This window comes from Cavia porcellus, unplaced genomic scaffold (assembly GCF_034190915.1).
Source record: "Cavia porcellus strain 051 isolate PalLab524CR breed Dunkin Hartley unplaced genomic scaffold, mCavPor4.1 scaffold_27, whole genome shotgun sequence".
NCBI lineage: Eukaryota > Metazoa > Chordata > Mammalia > Rodentia > Caviidae > Cavia > Cavia porcellus.
The window spans coordinates 11,130,712-11,152,456 of NW_026947510.1; the positions used below are offsets into that span (position 1 = coordinate 11,130,712).

At 35.4% G+C, this 21,745-nt stretch overlaps 1 protein-coding gene across 1 annotated transcript in view; it reads left to right on the plus strand.

Annotated features, from left to right (window-relative positions):
* Positions 1-20,422, plus strand: part of Mrc1 (mannose receptor C-type 1) — a 110,178-nt gene extending 89,756 nt beyond the window's left edge. Inside the window, exons 23-30 of the mRNA XM_013144549.3 lie at positions 2,177-2,279; positions 8,463-8,695; positions 10,762-10,927; positions 11,727-11,876; positions 16,431-16,544; positions 17,053-17,217; positions 18,208-18,249; positions 19,462-20,422. Of these exons, the coding sequence (XP_013000003.1) occupies positions 2,177-2,279; positions 8,463-8,695; positions 10,762-10,927; positions 11,727-11,876; positions 16,431-16,544; positions 17,053-17,217; positions 18,208-18,249; positions 19,462-19,712 (1,224 nt within the window). The 3' untranslated portion in view covers positions 19,713-20,422. The remainder of the gene's footprint in view (positions 1-2,176; positions 2,280-8,462; positions 8,696-10,761; positions 10,928-11,726; positions 11,877-16,430; positions 16,545-17,052; positions 17,218-18,207; positions 18,250-19,461) is intronic.
* Positions 20,423-21,745: the final 1,323 nt, after the last annotated feature.

A 21,745-nucleotide genomic window follows, 5' to 3' on the forward strand; every position in this document is an offset into this window, starting at 1 on the left:
GTTTGCACTTTGTCAGATAGAAAAAATAGGATTAAATTAAAAAATGATCTGATCAGAATCAATTTTTATAACAACTTAGAACCTATATATAGTGTGGGTATATTTTGATGAGGAGTGCTTTTCCATGGAGAAATTCTTTTATCCTCTTTGTATTAATTAGAGTTAAAAATTTATTGAAGTTAGAGTGGAATGACTTAGGATTTGCTTAAAGAAATGGGTAAAAAATGAATTTAATATAAGTCAAAATCATCAATGTCTACTTTTGTCATTTTGAAAATATAAAAAATGTAGAAGCAATAAAAACAAACCAACAAAAGAATCTGTAATCTTAACATGTACAAAGAATGTTGAGTTTACTCTTGGAATTTTTGAGCATATGTGTAAATTTACAAAATTTACATTTCACAAAAATGGAATCAAAACACACATAATGTTTTGTTACAATTTTAGGACTTGAAAAAGAGAGAGAATTAAACACAGTTTAAGTTAGTGTTGAATTCCTTACACACACACACACACACACACACACACACACACACACACACAGGAAGCTATACCCACTTTACCGTAGAATTCAGTCACTTTCTTTTTTAATGAGGTGCAGTCACTACCCTTTTTTTTTTACTTTTATTTAAAAAGAAAAAAAGATAACAGTGTAAGGGTACAAGTAATACAGAACTACAAAAAAAAAAAAAAAAAAAACGCAGAAATTACCGGTTAATAGATTTACACATTGTCATCTTAGAAATAGTTGCTCAAACTTTTAAGTTACATATGACTGTCACCATTGCTATATTATTATTGTTAACATTTTTAAACATTTTGGGTTCTGTAGTTATTGACTCCTTTTTTGTGGTCATAGAGTATAGTTTGCAAAATTACAGTTTTTCTTTTAAGTTTGTTAAAGTGTATCTTATGGATACAGACACAGACACAGAGAAACAGACACAGAGAAGTATCAAAGAAAAACAGAAGCAGAAGGAAGGAACAAGTGAAACTTAAATGATCAGAAGCCAGCTTTCTGTAGAGTTAGGCTAGATCCTAGGAAACTGCGAGCTCCATCTCCCTATAGTTAAGGGGCTGCAGTAACTCAGTGCTGTGGAAAGTTGAGCTTATACAGACTGATGAAGCCATAGACACAAGAAAAATTCAATTCAGCCAGCTTAAACAGCAAGGAATGTTTAATATTTCCATGACAAAAGTACAGCCTGAAAGGCAAATCACAATATTTCATTACACCTAAAATACTACTGATGGAAAAACTCACTCTCTTAGCATGTGCCACTAAAGAAGAATCAACCAATTAAATTCTTCATACTGCTGATTATGATATTCACCTCTTATTTTAGAAATGTTAAAATATGAGAAGCACATGTCATATAATTGGCAGCACGTGATACATGGCTCCCTAGCATCACCAGGCATAGAGATTCTTTCCATCTTGCCTCTCTTCATACTTGGCATAGCGGCCTCTCTGTCTGCATTATGACAGGCCGAAAGGTTGCAGGCATCAGGTTCATTCACAATAATATTCGATTCCACATTCTTTTGTGGGCCTTTGTCAATTAGGACCCCTTTCCTGGGAAGCTGGTCCCCCAGTGCACCTTGCATTCCTCATCATGGAGAACTAATAGTTAGATCACTAGCAGGTCTGCTTGGAGGCTTAGTGCCTGGGACTTGGATGCTATCTGTTTTCACTTAACTACCTGGGTGACCTTAGGAGAGCATCCTCATTTCCCTGTGATTCATTTCTTTCATGCAAAAATGGGCACAGTCACAGTACCTGTGTCATAGGATAGATTTGAATTTAAATGAAATAATACATGGGCAGCAGTTAGATCCATGTCAGACATGAGTAAGGCAGGATATGACAACCGATAGGTTAGAAAAACCAAACATGTTGTAATCACAATTTGTATCTAATCCTGGACAAAAACCGTGGTAGATACGGGTTTTATCTTAGTCTATTTGGTTTTCAGTTCAGATAGCAAGAATCAAATGCAAAGATCTGCATGTGAAGTGGGTATAGGCGGGCAGAAAGTGCCTGCGGGCTGGGTACACATAAAGCAAGATTTTCAGAAAGCTTGGAACATTGAAGACTCTCATTTGCTTTTAAATGAATTAATATTAATGATTGTGAATTCCTGTTTGTCTTTCTTTGTCTGTAAACATACAGGCTGACTGTGTGGTTATTACGGGTGGGAAGTCGAGGGACGCAGGGAAATGGATGGACGACATCTGTGACAACAGGAAAGGCTACATATGCCAGACTCTGTCAGGTGAGTCCACCAAACCGCATCTGCCTGGACACGGCGGGCTTTCAAACGTGTCTTTAAATTTGGGCCATTTCCTTGATTCTTACTTTAATCTGTGTGAGCCTGTGACTGACAGAAGAGGTGAGGTTTCCTAGACTTCAGCCATGAGTCCGCTTCATTAGCACTACAGAAAATTTGAATTTGGGGTAGATTAAACTTGAAATCAAAACATTTCCTTAATTTTGTTAGAACTTTAAAACATTTGCCTGCTAGTATCTTTTTTTAAGTGTCCGCATAGGAAAACCACAGTTGGCTCATACAATTTGAGAACCATTGGCACGGAGTGTCATATATGCCTCGTCATCTCGTCATTTGTCCTATGTTTTTTTCTAAACCCATTGTATTTCAAAGAGAAAAGTAAAATAAAAACAAAATTTCAAAACACAAGATTCAGGGTTCAACACTGGTACATATATTGCTCATGGCTGACCTCAAATCAGTTAGCCAGAGCACAAGACAGCTGCGTTAAATTGTCCAAACAGTACCAGTGCAACCCTTTCTCTTCAGTGAACTCAGAGAAATCAGATAACTATCTTAACTATATTTCTCACACACACACACACACACACACAGCTTATTTTAGCTTCTCACACTGGTGAGACAATACAATGTTTACACATTCATGTCTAATTTCACTTATGAGTATGGACCCAAATTGCATCCGTTTACTTATAAAAGTCTCAAGTTTGCCTTTCTGTATGGCTGAGTAGTATTCCATTGTATAAAAGTACCACATCTTTTTTTTATTTAAAGAGAAAAAAAACAAAACAGTAAAAGGGTACAAGTAATACAGAATTTCAAAAAAAAAAAACAGTAAGAAATCACTAATTAACAAATTACTATTGTCAGAGTACCACAACTTTTTTATCCATTCCTCAGTGTATGGACATTTAGATTATTTCCAAGATTTGGCTATTACAAATTATGCTGCTGTGAACATGCCTGCACCTATATTGCTGTGGTATGATGTATTTAATTCTTTTAGGAAGATACCCAGAAGAGGAATATCTAGGTCAAATGGGACCTCTAATCCTAGTTTTTTGAGAGATCTCCACACTGATTTCCAGAGTGGTTGTACTAGTTTAAACTCCCACCAACAGTGGAAAAGGGTTCCTTTTTTCTCACCGCCTTTCCAGCATGTGTTATTGGTTGATTTCTTGGTAATAACCATTCTTTCCAGGATGAAGTGGAATCTCAGTGTTGCTTTAATTTACATCTCTTGAATGATCAGTGATGTTGAACATTTTTCATGTACTTATTTGCTCTTTGTATTTCTTCATCTGAGAAATGTGTATTTATCTAAGATGCCCATTTTTGGAATTGTATGTAAATCTGGGAGGACTTGTTTTTTTTACTTCTTTATATGGTCTTGATAGTAATCCTTCATCTGAGGAACAGCAGGTAAACATTTTCTCCCACATTGTTGGTTGTATCTTTACTCTGTTAATTGTTTCTCTTGCTGTGAAAAGCTTTTCAATAAGACGAGATCTCAATTGTTGATTCTTTGTGACAGTTCCTGTGCAATAGGGGTTTTGTTGATAAAGTCTTTGCCTACACCAATGTCTTCAAGAGTTTTACCTACTCTATCTTCCAGCAGATTTGATGTTTCTGTTGTAATATTTAGTCTTTGATCCATTTTGAATTCAGTGTAGTGCGTAGTGAAAGATACAGGTCCAACTTTAATCTTCAGCATGTGCAGAGCCGGTTTTTCCAGCACCATTTATTAAATAGGTATCTTTCTTCCAGTGAGTGTGTTTGGCACCTCTGACAAAGAAAAGGTGGCTTAGTGTGTCCGGAGTTGTTTCTGCATCTTTTAATCTTATTTATTTCAGAAAAGAGAGATGGAAGAGATAAAAGGAAGAACAGAACCACAACCATAAAGAGCCTAGGAACCGCATTCGTACTCACACATAAACAAAATCAAATAATAAAGGAGAAATATAAAGAAAGGAAAGGAAAGTCCAATTCCAGGAGTTTTCTCTGATTTCATTAGTAGACATCTTGTGAAGACACAGTCCCAATTCATGCAGATCTCTCCTAGAAAGCCAAAAGTAGCTTTTTGACAAGATAGTGTATAATCTCAGCATGCCTGCTCCAAGACCACTCACGGGGCTTGCCACCGACCCAAGTAATTGCCATGGATCCAGGCCCAGTGGGCGCTGTTAGATGGAGCCAGCCGCAGTTCTGGGTTCTGGACTTATCCAGCCCATCTCCAAAATGGCTCCTGGCTAATCACTCCCATGGAAGGACTAAGTCCTCTGCACGCACTGCCAGCCAGTGCAGTCCCTCACATCTGCTGCTCCCCTCCACTGCCATGGCTGTCTTCAGAAGCCTCTGGGGTCACCAGCTGTCACTATCACCCTGGATCCACACGTTTGAACTGCTCCTCTCATGCACTAAGTCTTATCTTGGGGAGAAGATGCCATCGGCTAGCTCCTTGTTTGGTGGAGTTTCTCTCTTTACTCTCTTGGTAGGCTTCAGTTCACTTCAGATTCTTCCTGGGTCCAGAGTACCTACTTCCCTCTTTCTTATCTTCCTTGTGATGCTAAATTCTAGTGTCTGGATGGCAACTCTCCAACAGGCTGTTTTCTCTGCTGCTTACTGCTCCATCATCTTGGTCTCTTCTCTCTGTCTTTCTTTCTTTCTTTTGAGACAGGTTCACAGTATGTAGTTCAGTTTGACTTTAAACTCAAAATGTAGCCCTGCTGGCCTCAAACTCATGGAGATTATCCTGTTTCAGCCTCCCATATCCTAGAATTTCAGGCATGTGGCATTATGCCTGGACTGTCCTATTTTCTGTGTCTTAAAACATGTAGGCATCTGATTTGAGTTTCTCTTTACATCTTAGAAATCTTGAATGTGGTTAAATAAAATAAAACAGAATGTATGGATATTTACTATGAATCAAGTTATAGTTCTGTAGTTTTAGTTTCTAGTGAAACTAGAACAGTGATATACAGCTGCACAAAAGAGTTGGGAATTTAAAAATGGATAGAGGGGAGGGTCCATAATGGCTGAGGTACCCCTAAATGCTGTTCCCAGAAGATGAGTGAGTTAGAAGGTACTTGCTCTCTCAGGTCTAACAGATTTCTCGACACTGTCAGGAGGCTCAGGGGCCTAATGTGAACCTGTGACAGTGCTTAGAATTGCTAAAGATCCTTTCAAGGTGTCTAGAAAGCACATTGCAGAAATTCTCATCTCCTTAACCCAAAATCGAGTCCAGACCTTGTCACTTTCTCTTTATGCAGTCTGCTGTCTGCATCCACCAGCTCTACATTCTGAGTCAGCCAATTACAGATTGAAAATATTTAGAAAAAAACTTCATCTGTATGTATACTAAACCTATACAGGCTATCTTTGTCATCATTCTCTAATCAATACACTGTAATTCTATTTATATATCATTTACATTGTGCTAGGCCTCACAAGTAATCTAGAGATGATTTAAAGTATACAGGAGGATGCATGTGGGTTGTACACAAGCCCTATCCCATTTTCACTCCATTTTAAATTTGTATCAAATTAACTATTTAGCTGATATTAGTATTTTAATAAATCTGTGCATAATAGATGTATCCATTGTATAATGTTTAGATTAGATTCAATGCCATTTTATAGAAGAGACTTGAGCAGCTGGAGATTTTGGCATCTGGGCAATGGGGAAGGTAATGTGGCCCAGCACGCCTGACTTCTAGGCCATCAATATCACATTGTGTGGGGTATGAATGGTGAGCCACATGCTTGTTTCAAATCTTCTTTTTTTTTTTTGTCTTTTTCTTTTTTATCGGTACTGGGGATCGAACTCACGACTGCCTGCTTGCAAGGCAGGCGCTTATGCCGCTGAGCTAAATCCCCAGCCCCAAATCTTCTTTTTCTTCTTAACATATTTGATAGAATCTTTTGTGATGCTTAATAATACTGTAAATATTTTAATGACAAAAGGAAAGAGTAATATTATCAAAGTAAAAAAGGCAGCATATTTAAAGTTGTAGAAACTATCAATTATCAAAAAACACTATCAAGTCCCCTTTAGAATATATGCTACCGAAGGGAATACAAAGTTACTCAATTCTCCTTTAAAAAGAATGACAGAAATTATAAGGCAGTACATCAAAATGGGAGTGTGTTTGAATAGTGGGATGAAGGGTGACCTTAGTCCCTTCATTTTGATTTTATGCATTTTTCAGATATATATATATGAAACATGTATATTATATAATGTATAATGAAGAATTTATTATTGCTGATTAACTTATTTTGGGATTGAACATAGGGCCTTTGGACTGAGCTACATCCTCAGCCCTTTAAAAAAAATTTTTTTTGAGACAAGTTCTTGCTAAATCACTAGATTGCTTAAATGGAACTCAAATTTGCAATTCTCCTGCCTCAGCCTTCCAGAGTGCTGGAACTATAGATGGGCACCACCACACCCAGCAGGAAACAGTATTTTAAATAAAATATAAAGTATCTTTTTAGCTGAAAAGCTGGAAAATATCATAAAATAAGAAAGAAAAGAAAAAAGTTTCTTATGATCTAACCACTGAGAAACAACATCTCATCATTTCAGTTTTTTTCACTCTTCATATTTTCTATGAAGGATTTTATGAATAAGCAAATTGGGTAGAGCTAAGTTTCCTGGTGATGTACAGCCTTCTCTCTTTGTTTCTTTCTTCCTCCTTTCCTTTCCTTTCCTTTCCTTTCCTTTCCTTCAAGCCTCATTTGCCACTTTTAATGGCCCCCAAGTTTTTGAATGGCATTAAGATAAACCCAGCCTTTCAGGAATGGGAACTAGATAAGGCAGTTTCTTGCACACTGACCTTTTGAAGTTCCTGTCCCAGCCTCTTGGTTTAATGTTATCTGATCAACACAAGATGGCAGCAACAGCAGGAGAAAGGGAGGCTGAAGCAGTTACTGCATATCAGGTACAACCAAAAGAAAGTTAAGCTCATCTGTAGTGTTAAAACAAGGCTGATGACGATTGGGTTAGTATAAAGTGGAACAGAACAGAGAACTGGCCAAGGTGAAAATTGGTAAGCAAAGATATGTAGAACTCTAGGCTAATGCTTACTTTTATATAAAAGAGCCCCACTGGAGATAGTTGAAGTTGTGTAGAGCTCACAGTGTTTGTGAGATAATTCAGCACTGTCTTGGTCCTAAATAGTCATAGAAAATATGTAAGCAAATGCATGTGGCTGTGTTCCAGTCAAACTCTATTTATAGATGCAAATTTGAATTTCATGTAATATTTACAGTGTCAAGAATTATTATTCTACATTTTCTTCCCCAACCATTTCAAAGCCATTGATATCTCATGGACTTCAAAAAACAAAAGACAATAGGCCATATTTAATCCACTGGATGGTCACTTATCACTGCTCTAGAACATCAGCTGGGGCAAACAGAAACAAATTCTGGTCTTGTGTCTTGATTGTATGCTGTACAGTGAGGCATAGACACAATGCAGTGATTAGAAACCCATGCTAAGATGTTCAGGAAGAAACAAAGTGGAAGTGGCTTGCTAACCTGACTTAGCAAGGTGCCAGCACCTGGACCAGTTTGGACAGTGATGGGAGACTTAGTGAGCATAGACAGTCATCTGTAAGGTGGGCCCTGAGGTCAAGGGTACATGGACCAAGGACTTACGTGTGTACAATTTCATTCCAACTTATCAGTGTCTTGAAAATGCATTGCTTACAGGGGGAGAAAACAGATGCAAACAGGTGCAGTTATGAGTGGAGTAAAACAAAGGGAGAGAGAGGAAGGCTGTTCTTAACCTTAAAACTTGGCAAAGAGAGAGAAATAAATATTTGCGTTACAATACAACAGATAGTCTTTAATTTTTAGTATTAAACTGTGATGTTTCTTTTATCCAGATATGAGATAACAATGAATTTGCAACAATTATATTTTAGTTTAGAATCTTCATCAAATATCTACCTTACCCTAAATACAGATTTAAAATTATTTTATCAGGCATATTGACTAAAAAATAGTTCTTTTATAAAATGATTCATGAAAATATTTTTAACACTTGATAGTTTGGATTTGTATTTTGATTGTTTTGTTGATGAATGAGAGAAAGTTGTACACTCATGACTCAATTCATATTTATTGGTAATCCTAATGGAAATAATCTATTCTTTCCAGATTCTTCCTTGCCTAATTCTCCAACAACAGTTCCAGCAAATGGCTTTATTAAATATGGCGAAAGCAGCTATTCACTCATGAAAAATAAGTTATCCTGGCATGAAGCAGAGAAATATTGCAGGGAATACACTTCCCTTATTGCTAGCATTCTGGATCCCTACACTAATTCATTTTTGTGGTTGAAAATGCAGCCATTTAATGTACCTGTGTGGATTGGCCTGAACAGTAACTTGGTAAGATGCTTGAGAAACACGCAACATGATATGCGTAAGTGGTGGCTGAATATGCTTTTCCTGTTCATTCTGATGAACAGTTATGTGAAAGAAATTGCTGAGAAATGAGAATGGTATTAACATGAATAGCACCCAATCTCTCAAGGATCCACTGCCTTCAAGGACCTAGGGAAGCTAGTGATATATGTCACAAATCAATTTAAGAATTGCATAACTGTTTGTGAATATTAAAATTATATTTTGAACCTAATAGTTATGTTGATTTGCTTATTTACTTTCAGTGTTATGATTACACCTAGGGTATGGGAATCAAGAAAGGAGGTTGGAGGCATAGTTACTGGGTGATGAGGATAATTTTATTTTTGTGACAAGCTCTTCTAGATTGACAGATGTCCTAAAGTTGTGAAATTTTCATCCATGTATAAGAAACATCTCATTGCTCTCAGTTCTGTCTATTCCATAACACAGAAAGGAAGGTTAGTAGAGCATAGTACAAAGTAAGGGATAAGGCCCAGAATCATGTGTGATAGAGTTGCCAAATTATTCCTAAAACCAGGCTCGTGAACTAGCAAACTTACTAGTTGCAGAAATAGAGATTCAATAGGTAACCAAGAGATAATACCAGAAGTTTTAAAGAGAGATATATACAGTGTTATTGGAGGAGAGAAGCAGGACCAGTGACGCTGACGAGGACCACCAGGGCTACTCTGAGAAAGTCAGCCTTTTAGGTGGACTGTAGTCTAGCATGATACAACAGAAGGAAAAAATACCGAGAAAGAAAAGCACCAAAGGAGGCAAAACTGGTAACTAGATCGTTGTCCGATTTTATAGAGCTCCCAATGCCCTGATGCAGAGATAAAGACTTACATGTTATATAATCAGGATTTCCTAGGTACAAAAGTGAAGATTTAAAAGTAAATAGTTCTGTAATGATTTCTGCAACTAAAGCATAAGCAAGGCATTTTTGATCTCCATTGACTGTTTTTCATAATTGATTTGTTTGATTATTCATTTTCTTATGCATGTACTCACAGTTCTCCTATGAGTTTATGATAGGCTTTGGCTTATTGTAAGAATGATTAAATAGTTTTCCCTAAAACCAATATTGCTGACTAAAGCAGTACTATTACCTTCTCTGTCTGCATTTCATGATTATGCAGGAATGATTTGATTAAACATAGGAGAACACAAAAAGAACTCTAACTTGAAATAGATACATGCTTTTAACTTAGTCATTGGATATTTGGCTATTTTCTTGGTAAATTAAATGATAACAGTTGGAAAATATTTGAATTTTTTAAAAATTTAGTTATCTCTGGATAATGTTATATATACCACCTGTTCTTAACTGTAATCTGTACAAATATATTTTAAATTTTTAAAAAGATACTTACTATATTTTTGATAAATATTCATGTTATTAGTGACTTTGTATGTGATCATAAATTTGACTTAATTTAATAGAAAAGTGAGAAGTGAGACAAAACAGCCAGTTTTTGGGTTTGTTTTTGTTTCTTAATGGCATCATGCTTTATATAGTTGAAAGAATATGTAACTAGAAACCAAAAGACTGGGCTCCTGTTTTATCTACCCAGATAAATGGTCTTACCTAAGTCATGTGCCACTAGTAAGATTTCTACAGCAGAACAAGTAGAAGACTGTCTCTCAGAGATGCATGAGTCAATGAAATTTACTCACTGTTTATTTTAATTTAAATAACATAAATGATTTATTTGCTATGAAAACTTTCCCTTGGCCCTGAACAACTTGAAAACAAAGAATTTCATGGATGAAGACACAGGTTTTTTAGTCTGTGTTTTTCCAAATTACTCTCAAGGATGTCTTCCTAGGGATCTCTAAGAAATAACTATTTTCAAGAAAGGGTGATTTCTTTCACTAACTCTAAGTTGGTACAGATGATTTATAACATTCTTTTTATTCACAGATGTTTAAGACACTGTGTTGGACCACAATCTTAAAATGCAGTCTTTATTCGTTGCTTGGTTCTTCTGGTACTGTCTAAATGAGACAAAACCCTATGTTCATAGTGGTTTTTGTTCTTTCAGACCAACAATGACTACACTTGGATTGATAAATGGAGGATGAGGTACAATAACTGGGCAGCTAATGAGCCCAAGCTGAAGTCAGCATGTGTTTATATGGATGTTGATGGCTTCTGGAAGACATCATATTGCAATGAAAGTTTTTATTTTCTCTGCAAGAGATCAGATGGTAATTTGATATATGAAAACAATTGAAGGATTTGAAATTTTCTGAATAAGTTACCACTCATCACAGTCAAAGTTGTTAAATAGTGATGGATCTTGGGTGGCTAAGTAGAAAACAAAATATTTCTTTGATCTGGGAAGATAGATAGATAGATAGATAGATAGATAGATAGATAGATAGATAGATAGATAGATAGATGTCAAAGTAATGGAGATAGTAAGTTTTCCTTATTTATAGTTTATTTTCTCTTTATAAATCTGTATGTATTGGAATTGAGGCTGTCCTCTGAATTTATGACAGATTACCCAAGAAATTCTGTTCCTTTTAAATAGAAACAGCACATTTGTATTAGTAGAATTCCATCAGAATGCATATAGTTTCATCAAATTAACAGATATTATGGACACAGTCCTAGAATCCTAATTATAATATTTAGTTAAAGCACAGGTGCCATTATTAGCTAAGAAGAATGGGAAAGAGTGGCTTGAAAGAAATCTCCCTTATAAATTACTTTGGTGTGACTTTTAAAAACTTACAACTAAGTATTAATAGATGTAGAGTTATACATTTTGACTGTGATTGATTACCACTATACGATTATGTATTCTGTTGCAATATATTTAAAATGGTAAGTAAGTAAATGCGCTTTAATAAAAATAGTGGATTCAAATAACAAACTTTGGTTTTTTTTTTTAAAAGAATGGTGATAGTTGATATAAATTTCCTTAGCTGTGAAAATATTATTCTATATCACGTTGACACTTCCAATTTTGCTTTATTTTTAATATCTCCGTATTAACAGAAATTCCTGCTACTGAACCACCACAGCTGCCGGGCAGGTGTCCAGAGTCGGAACTCAATGCGTGGATTCCTTTCCATGGTCACTGCTACTACATTGAATCTTCATTCACAAGGAACTGGGGCCAGGCTTCTCTGGAGTGTCTTCGGATGAGTAAGTGCCACATTTCCTAAAAAAAACCCCATAACTATCTACTCCAGGGTCCCGTGACATTAATAAGTATATATATAAAACACAAAAAATGTAAAATACTTGTTTATTTTTTAATGATTTTTTTGACAATAGAATAGTCAGTATTAAGCTCTCACAAATACCTTTGAACTTTATAACCTAAATTCATGTAAAAATATTTATTTGCTAAATAAGTCTTTCCACCCTAATATTCTACCTTGTTATGATTCTCATCCTCAGTTATTGCAAGTATTATGTTTGCTTATTAACTGATGAGCTTGGGTTTTACAAGCACCTAAGAATCATTTTATTTTGCCTATAATTAAAATGGATTTACGTCTAATTTTCTTTGTGTAGAAAAACAAAGACAAAACTCAAATACACCTGACATACATGAGTGATCCCTCCCCCCAAATAAAGATAATTTTTCAGGGAGCATTTTAAAGCTACTTAGTTGTCTCGTCAAATATTTTACTGAATTATTTTAAGTACATTTTATACACCCTAATTCATATACCCTAATCCAATAGTGGAGTGCAAGGGTTGTATTCTCATTTCCAACCTAAGTTGATTCAGAAGTCAACCTTAACTTTTAACTTTGTTCTCTGCATCAGATGAAGTCTGCTTGGTTAGCATCTGATTTGTGTATTTTTGGGTTCTGTTGTCAGATACATATATGTCTATATGTCCAAAATTTTCTTGATTAATTGAAACTTTATCATTATAGAATGTCTTCATTGTAACTAGAAATAACTTTTGTCTAATGTTAGCATAGCTGCTCCAGCTCTTTTTAAGTTATTGTCTGCATAGCAGCATAGCTTTGTCCAGACTTTTACTTATTTGTGTCTTTGAATCTCAAGTGTCTTTTATTTTTAATAAAAATATATTTACAGAAAAACATACAATTAAACCTTTCTAATTAATTAATTTGAATATTCTATGAATCTTTATTTTATTTAATGTTTGATATACTTAAATTTAGTGTGATTACTGCTAAAGTCAGTATGTCTAAGTCTTGTATTTGCCATTTTTCCCCTACATGTCTTATGAATTTTGGTTTCCTCATTCCTCTATGACTGCTTTCTTTTGCATTATATAGATAGTTTTTAGTGTACTTTTTAATGTCATTCTATCTTTTATTATTCAGATATTGCCCAATTTAGAATCCTTCATCTTGGGAGTTTGGATTTTAGGATCACTTTATGGAGTCATAACTGCACTGTTAAATCAAGGGGTGTCTATGTGTAGTTTAGTTAGCATTTTAGTGGAGATTGCAATTAGCATCTTAATTTTCATCAATCTAATTTAGATTCATATAAATTTAATTTTAATTGTAACAAAGGTTTTGGTCTTACATAACTGTTCTCTCTGCCCTCCACTATTATTGTCATACCAAACATCTTTTATGTCATATACCCAATGAGACCGATTTAAAATTATTTATTTATGTAGTTACTTTAAGTCAGATAGGATACAAAAAAGTTATAAAGAAAAAACACACTCATATGTTTGCTATATTTATGTGTATAGTTACTTTTCCTGTGCTATTTATTTATTTACACTAGGTATGTATATATATGCATGCATGCATGTATGTATGTATGTGTGTATATTCATTTTTTCATGTAAATTTGAGTTACTCTCATGTGTTCTTTTATTTCAGCCTGAAGGGCTCTCTTTAGTGTTTATTGCAGTAACAAATTCACTTTTGTTTATTTAGGAGTGTTTTAGTTTTTCTTTTATCTTTGAAGGTTGGTTTTTCTAGATAGAAAATTCCCAGTCAACAGTCATTTTCTTGCAGTTTTTTAAACATTTCATCTGATTTCTTCCTGCACTCCATGGTTTCTGGTTAAAAATTAGTGTTAGGTCTCTGTACATCACAAGTAATTACACCCTTGATGATTTTAAGACTGTATTTTCACAATTTGATTATGATGTGTATAGATGTGCTTTCCTATATGTGATAGACACAGATGTTTTTATATGGGAGGCTAGGGCTATTAAGTCTCCCAGATTTTACTAAGAGGCTCTGTGTAGGATGAACTTTTAATGTTCATCTAAGCAGTTTAAAAACTCTACCTTAGCCTTCATGTTCTGCTTTTGCAGAACCCAAAGGTTAGACAGAGGAGAGAGCCTAGGACCTTCGCAGGTCTTTGTCGGGAATGCACACAAGTAATGCATGTATGCATCTTGCTGCTATCTGTAACCTATTAACACATAAATGCTTTAAAAAGTCCCTTATAGATATTTTATTACTCAGGTTTTACGTTTCTTTACGTTATTATTTTCCCCACCTTCTGTCACTTCCTTGCCACTGAGAGTTTGGCAAACACTCCCAAGCAAGTCTGCAGTGAGGGACTTATGAATCAGGTCCTATAAAGGCAAGTTTTGCCCAGCAGGCTTTTCTAGGATATTATCTGGCAGTTTAAACAATGGGAATTCTTTGAGAATGGAGATTGGAAAGCATTCCAACCACATTCTCAGCCCTCCTGCGGTGTCCAGGCTATTGGTTTTCACTGTGACAGGGCTGATAGTTTTTAAGGATACTACACAGCTAGGAAAAAGGCAGTGAGATTCAGACAAGTTAAAATACTCAAAGTAGTACAAAACTTACGTAATTACCAAGATTCAATCATTTTTCTTGCATAAGTGCCCTTTGGAGTCTTATAATACTCTGGTTAATTTAATAAATAAAATATTTTCAGAACTACTATTATGCTATTTCTGATTCTCATGTCACAAGGTATATTTAAAAATTTACACTGCCTATGTAAAAAACTTGTTTTTAATTTTATTATCTAGCAAATAATTCTCACTTTAGCAAAACATGTCATAAAATGGCTACTGTCTATGAATTACAGATTTAATTACTTTTCTTGTTGCTGAAATAAATTACCCAGTACCTAAAGTTAAAGGAGGAAAGGCTTATTTGGATCACAGTAGAGCTTTCAGTCCATAGTCAGCTGGCCCCAAGGCATGGTGGCATGGCAGAGGGACATTGCAGTGTGGGCAGGAGACAGCAGAAGACAAGCAATGGCCAAGAGTGATGGCAGCGGCCCTCTTTCTGTCTCTTATTCTATCCAGGCTACCCACGCTTAGGGCAGATGGCACTCACCCCCAGTGTGGGGCATCCTTCATCCCAGCATCGCAACCTTAATTCCAGCATCACACATCCTAGATCCAGCCCCAACTATGACCACATGAAACTTTGGGGAACATCTAGAAATAAGCCGTAATGGACACAAATGGCCAGTGTCTATTAAATACATTTAATATTAGATGATATAATAACACAGAGAAAACAATTAGCAAAGGGATAAGCCAGAACACGGCAATATGGGATGTAGGCATACGTTAAGTTTAGGCCCTCAAGATTCAGAACGTCTGTATCATCATATGACTCTGCTCTGCTAGTGTGAGGTCATTAGCAAATTTCTAGGCTTAGTCTGTACTTTAGTTTGCTTGTCTATAGATGACCTGACAATAGCACCTATTTAGTAGGTCCTTTAAAATTTAATGGGATAATGCATATGAAGACCAAAGCAAAATGCAATGCCTGGCATGAAATATTTAATATATATTAGTTAATATTAAAAAGATGTAGATTTTTTTCTATAGAAATCTAATGCTGAGTATCTAATGCCTAATTTGTGTTCTGGGTTTCTGTCTGTCTTTGCTTTGAATGGTCCTGCACAAGGCAGCCAGATTAATAGTCCTATAGTATATTGTGTTATTCTGCTGCCCCACAAAACTAAGTATCCTTTACCATCACACTAATCTCCTGTCAGCAAGCCTAGCTCTCATCTCCTGCTGGCCTAATTTTTGGTTTGTTTGTAGTCCAGTGACCATATTATGATGATAATTCAGCCAAATCAAACCATCATTGTTCTAAAAGAAGTTCTGTGCATCCCTTCATCTTTGTATTTAATTATTGTTATCTGGAATCGTTTTCTGCCCCTGCTACATAAGACTCTATGCTCTTCTCTACTTAAATTCCCTTTTTGCCATTCTTCCCATTAGTTGCTTCCCCTAAATGAGTGTCCAACATGGCCGTACCCTATCTCACCTTTTTCTCCGTCATGTTCATTTATGCTATCCCTTTATGACTGGAAAATGAACCACAATATCATTAAGTTTTATTGTAGCTCATTTATGTTTGCACATTTTGCAGGAACTCGTTGCTTGCTTGTACAAAAATGATGCATAGAAGATCATATTCTCAGAATGAATACTGGTATTTTGAAAGACAAACATCCACTTACTGAAATTACCCTCCCCACTTTTTTCTTCTGCAGTCATGGAGAATAAACCCAAGGTGTTTGCACTGAACTGCATCCCCAACCCTTTTTAATTTTTTAGTTTTCAGGTAGGGTCTCACAAAGTCACTAGCTTGCACGGACTTGAAGTTGTGATCCTTCTGCCTCAGTCTCCCAGAATGTTGGGCTGATTTTTATTGTCTCTAATATCAGTATTGTTTATAAAAATATTTACCTCCCCAAGTTCTGCCTATCATATTTATCTTTTTATACTTTCCAGGTTCCTCTCTGGTTTCCATTGAAAGTGCTGCTGAATCCAGTTTTCTGTCATACCTAGTTGAACCTCTTAGAAGTAAAACCAATTTTTGGATAGGATTGTTCAGAAATGTTGAAGGTAATATTCGAAGAGCCACTTTTTAATTGCAAATATTTCAAAATGATGCATATAAAATAGGTTTAAGTTCCAGAAAGTCTTAAAAATGATTAATTTTTGATGATTTTGAAATTTCAAACTCATTTTTGTCTCAGATAAAAATTGAAAGTTTAAATGACTCACATATTATTCTCAAACCTGCTATTTAAAATTTCCTTCTGTAGTTTAAAGACTAAAGAATATTTTCCTTTTTTTTTGCCAAAATGAAAAAACTAGGAAAGGATAAGTGTAAATATTTATAAAGTTAGAAATAAAATTTCAGCTAAAACTGTATAATAAATACACTCTTGTTGTTTGCTTCCCTATAATGTCATTAGTTTCTTACCTGTTAAAAGTCTGCTTGTAAGCAATTCATAATTATAGTAAAAAATAATACACTTAGAAATTTTGTGCCAATAAGCAGAATTTAAAGGGGTTATTTTCAACTTTTGTTTTTACCCTTTTTTTTTTTTTTTTTTTTGATGACCAGGAAAGTGGTTTTGGTTAAACAACAGCCCATTATCATTTGTCAACTGGAACTCAGGAGATCCCTCTACTGAGCGAAATGATTGTGTAGTTATGACAGCCTCCTCGGGGCTTTGGTCTAATATCCATTGTTCTTCCTACAAAGGATTTATTTGTAAAAGACCAAAAAGTGAGTAAGAGGTTTGTTGCATGGTACATATGTTCACAAGCCACCATTTCTTTCAAACAGTGAGAGACCAGGTGTGGGATTACAGAGACCCATTGCAAAGCTTTCCTTTTATCTATGAAAAATCCATTCCACCAAGTCGATTACTGCCTGCAGCTATGAATGAGTGAGGGGTATTCTCTGCTTACCTATCAATACTTTTACAGTGGGGTATCCTTGAGTATAAATTTGCTAAATTACAAGCAGTTGGGACAGCTCATCTACACAGCCTTAGTGTATTAGGGAGAAGCAGAAGAGGCCAGGGCTGGAGAGGACTCAGATTTGATTACGAAACAAGTCATGTGAAAGCAACTGAGTCTCCACCTGAGATGGAGTGAAAGACCTTAACAAGAAGAGGGAGTGGGGAAATTAATAGAGTTAAATGCCCACAGTGTGCCACTGTCTGGACTTAAACATATCTGTACCATTTTACCTGTTATCCTTCCTAAGAGAAAAAGTTATTAATGAGACAGAAACTTAATTAAATGAATCAGATAAGCAAGTTATTTTCCCTCAGTAGGTTTTATTAGATTTTTAGCCTTTAGGTTCAATGTTGTGGTTTTATTTTACTTTTCACACAAATACTAACATTCTAGATTTCAGTGGGCCAGTTTCAAAATCCTCAGCCCAGAGTAGTTTCACTCACTGGTAGACTGAGTAGATTTTCAGAAAAGTATCAACGCTCAAATGCAGCATGGAGGTCCATATTTTCAACTCTTACAGTATATTCAAACTCATTATGTAGTTGCAAGTTGCTGCTATAACATTGATAACTAGATGGATGGAGGACGGATAGATCTTTTATCTGTCTATCTATCTATCCATCTCTTGATCCTTTCATTCATAATATTATGTCATAAGTCAAATATGAAGGCTTCCTTATAGTGGTAAAGAAATAAAAGTTACTGTCTATATCTAGTTCTTATGGATTTTTATGTAATTTGTGGTTTACAGTTATTGATCCTGAACCGACTCAGACATTAATTACAACAAAAGGTAAGACAATTATGAAATTTCAGATTTAAAAACCATAATAATCCTTTACTGCCCCCCCTGAACCTTTGGTCAGATTGCTCGAGGTAACTGTCCTTTGTCATTATTGTATATCATCATTCCACTGTGAGATAATGACACAATAAATAGCACAGCCACCCTGAATTTGGGGGTTCTGGATGGAATCTCCAAGATAACTTCAAAGAAGAGCCCTAGTCCAGTTGATTGAGCCAGGTCTTTTATGGCTAGGATAGGGGAGTTAGTGGGACAGGATTAGGTGGGTGATGAGAAGCTGAGGAGCATGAGGTTGGGGGAGCAACAGTGGCTGAGTATGTGGCTGCAGCAGTGGATGCAGAGACCTTGCGGGTGGGGCTGGTGTGTGGAGCCCAAGCAGAGTAAGCTTCATCCCAGTGCTCATTTGGGAGACTGCAGGATGCAGGAAGAAGCTGTGGTTGTTTTCAGAGCTCAGGAACTTGGCTGGGTGGAGGTGGCGCACATGGAAGTCACTTATCGTTTACTTAGATAATACTTTAGAAAAACAGGACTTGAAATGGGTTGGCATTTTCATTTTTAAAACTTTATTCTTTGGGAACCCATGGAAGAAATTTTTCTTAGGAATTTTTGTGGATTACTTCCGTTTTAAGCAGTTTTTGTTTGAAGTTTTATAGAGGATTTGAATTTGGGAACTAATTCTATTCTTTTTTACTAAATATTTTATTCATATTGTTGGCAGCTAAAAAAAGGACTCCACTGAGACTTATCACTTGCCTATTACCCTTTTATTAATCTCATGATGCAATTTGTTTACTAATTATATTCATGAGTTCAAATTTCTGCTGGTCTTATTTTATTTTCCCTTATTTTCATTTGCTTTTATCATCATTATTATTATTCTATTTATCTTCTTATTACAATGTGTTTGTAAGCAGGTCAAATTATTTTGAAACAAGGTATGTGTATACATATATGAAATGTATATATCCATATAACATATTATTTATGGCTTTTAAACATTGTTTTGTTGCTCATAAATGGATAAAATATTCTTGCAACCGAATAGCCATCTTAACCTTTCACCTGCATGTCATGTTGGCTCTCTTGAAAGAATTCTCATGTATTTTAGTTTTTCAGCAAGGCAATTTGTATCACTTTCCATCACTTTTAACCCTTTTTCTCCTTCCACTTGTTTTCTAATATTTTTTTTTTTATTTATAGCTGACTCCAGAAAGATGGAACCTACCAAAAAATCTTCCAGTGCAGCAGGCGTGGTGGTTGTCGTGGTCCTCCTGATCATAATGGGTGCCGCCTTGGCTGCCTATTATTTTTATAAGAAGAGACGGGTGCACATACCCCAGGAAACCACCTTTGAAAATACTCTCTATTTTAACAGTCATTCAAGTCCAGGAACAAGTGATACAAAAGTTCTCATGGGAAATATTGAACAGAACGAACATGCAGTCATTTAGTATTGCAATGTCATGTTGTTACATTTGGATTTTATAAAATTCTAAACAAAGTTTTGAATTCTTTAATTCAATGTGATTGTTTCTTTTAAAAATTAGCACAGCATTGTATTGGCCTGTCCCTTTTCTTTGCCTAATTGAAGAAATAATTGCTCATTTTCTAGCCTGACAAGACATTTTCACACACACACACCAAAGGGCATAATAATGTTGATGACTGCTTGTAAAAATATCTTAGGTGAATGCATAACACAGTGCCAGCATTTCAGCATCTTTGATGGGGAACTAGTGTCAACATCATGCTGATCAGAAGGGTTTCAGAAATGACTGTCTGAACTCCTGAAATATTTTAAGGAATTCCCAAAGATATGCCACTGCTAAACTGTAATTCAACAATTAGAATACCATTTTTAAAATAAAGACAGATAACCTGAGGTGGAATAAAAATTTACTCAATTTTTTTGTTTTATCAGTCTTAAAATCACTCCAGGTATTTAGGATTGTATTTTATCCATATGAAGAAGAATAAGGGGACAGCAAATCTTGTTTTCCCTGGACAGGATTTTATGGAGCACATATTACAAGGGTGTTTTTTTTCTCCTGTTATATGTATATCAGAAAGACAAAGATGTGAAATAGAAATGTAAATTTGCATAACTAGATGTACTCAGATAATGTGAAATGAACATTAAAGACATGATCTATTTTTAATAGATTCGTATTTTGGTGATATTCTTAAGTGTAAATTTGTTTTAAAATAATATTTACTTTACACTTTACTTTTAAACAACATCATTAGTAGAATTCTGTAAATTGGACTCCTCATCTGTTTGGAAAAGGAAAAACTAAAACACCAGGCATCAAATAAATTTTTACCGTATTAAATTGTATAGTTTCCCCAGTTCTTCTCTTATAACATTAACTCAACTTAAAATTCAAACGTGGAAAGCACTGCTCTTGGGAAGAACAACTTATTACCTCCCTTCAGCCATTCCTGTTTGCTTAAGAATCCTGCTTTAGATAAAGCTTTGTGTATATTATGGACTCTCCCGTCGGTTTCACATTCCCACACTGGTACCATCCTGCTTGCACCCTTTCTTTTGCTTTCTTAATGGCAGAAGTTCACCCATGGTCACTGGGCAGCTTTTCTTAGATGGCATAAAAAGACAAGGAGATGCAAAAATGTTGTGTTTATATGCATGTGTACCTTTGATTGCGGGTGGAGTGGATGGCTGAATTTTCAGGAATATCCATCATTTGAAAAAAAGATTAAGAAGCAGCCAACTGAGTGGGAACTATGATGAGCTTTCCAAGATCCCAGTTTATATAGGTGGCATGGAGAAAAAAGCAGGAAATGAGATGTAGGTAACTTTGGGAATGCTTGTTGGGTGCAAATAATGCTCTTCTCCACCTCGAATAATAGAAAACAAATTGCTTTTCATTTTCTTGGTAAGAACAAAGCATGTTCCACTGAGGGATTTCAGTGGCTACATTGTCAAAGCAATGCATAATGAATTAGACCATATGTGTATGTGTGTGTGTGTCAGGGTGTGGTTATGTGTGTTTGAGAGTCTCCCCTCAAAATACATGATGGAGTTAGAAATGTGGAATAAGGAGAAGTACATGAGGAAGTGTGGTTTACAAATTATTTATACAAGTTTTTTTCATTGTTATTCAGGGTGATATTTTTACAGAAAATATTCTGAACTCCAAAGAACACATATTTCAGACTTAAATATCTTATCATTTCAGGAAACAATGTGTGTCTGACAAGGTTCTGAGTATTGTATTTCACACTCTCAGATTATCTGCTCAAACACATAATCAAATAGATAAGTCATGGGTCTCTACATACCTATCCAAACACAGTCCTAAGATACCAGAGATACGTTTTGAGATCAGGTATTGGGTGGAGAAGAGCAATTTTTGTGTTTTATTCATTTGTTCTTGTATTTGATTGTTGTATGTTATTTGTTGTTGTATCTTTTTAAGCAGGGTGTTCTCTCTGGGGTTAAATGTTTAAGTGCTGTTGGTGT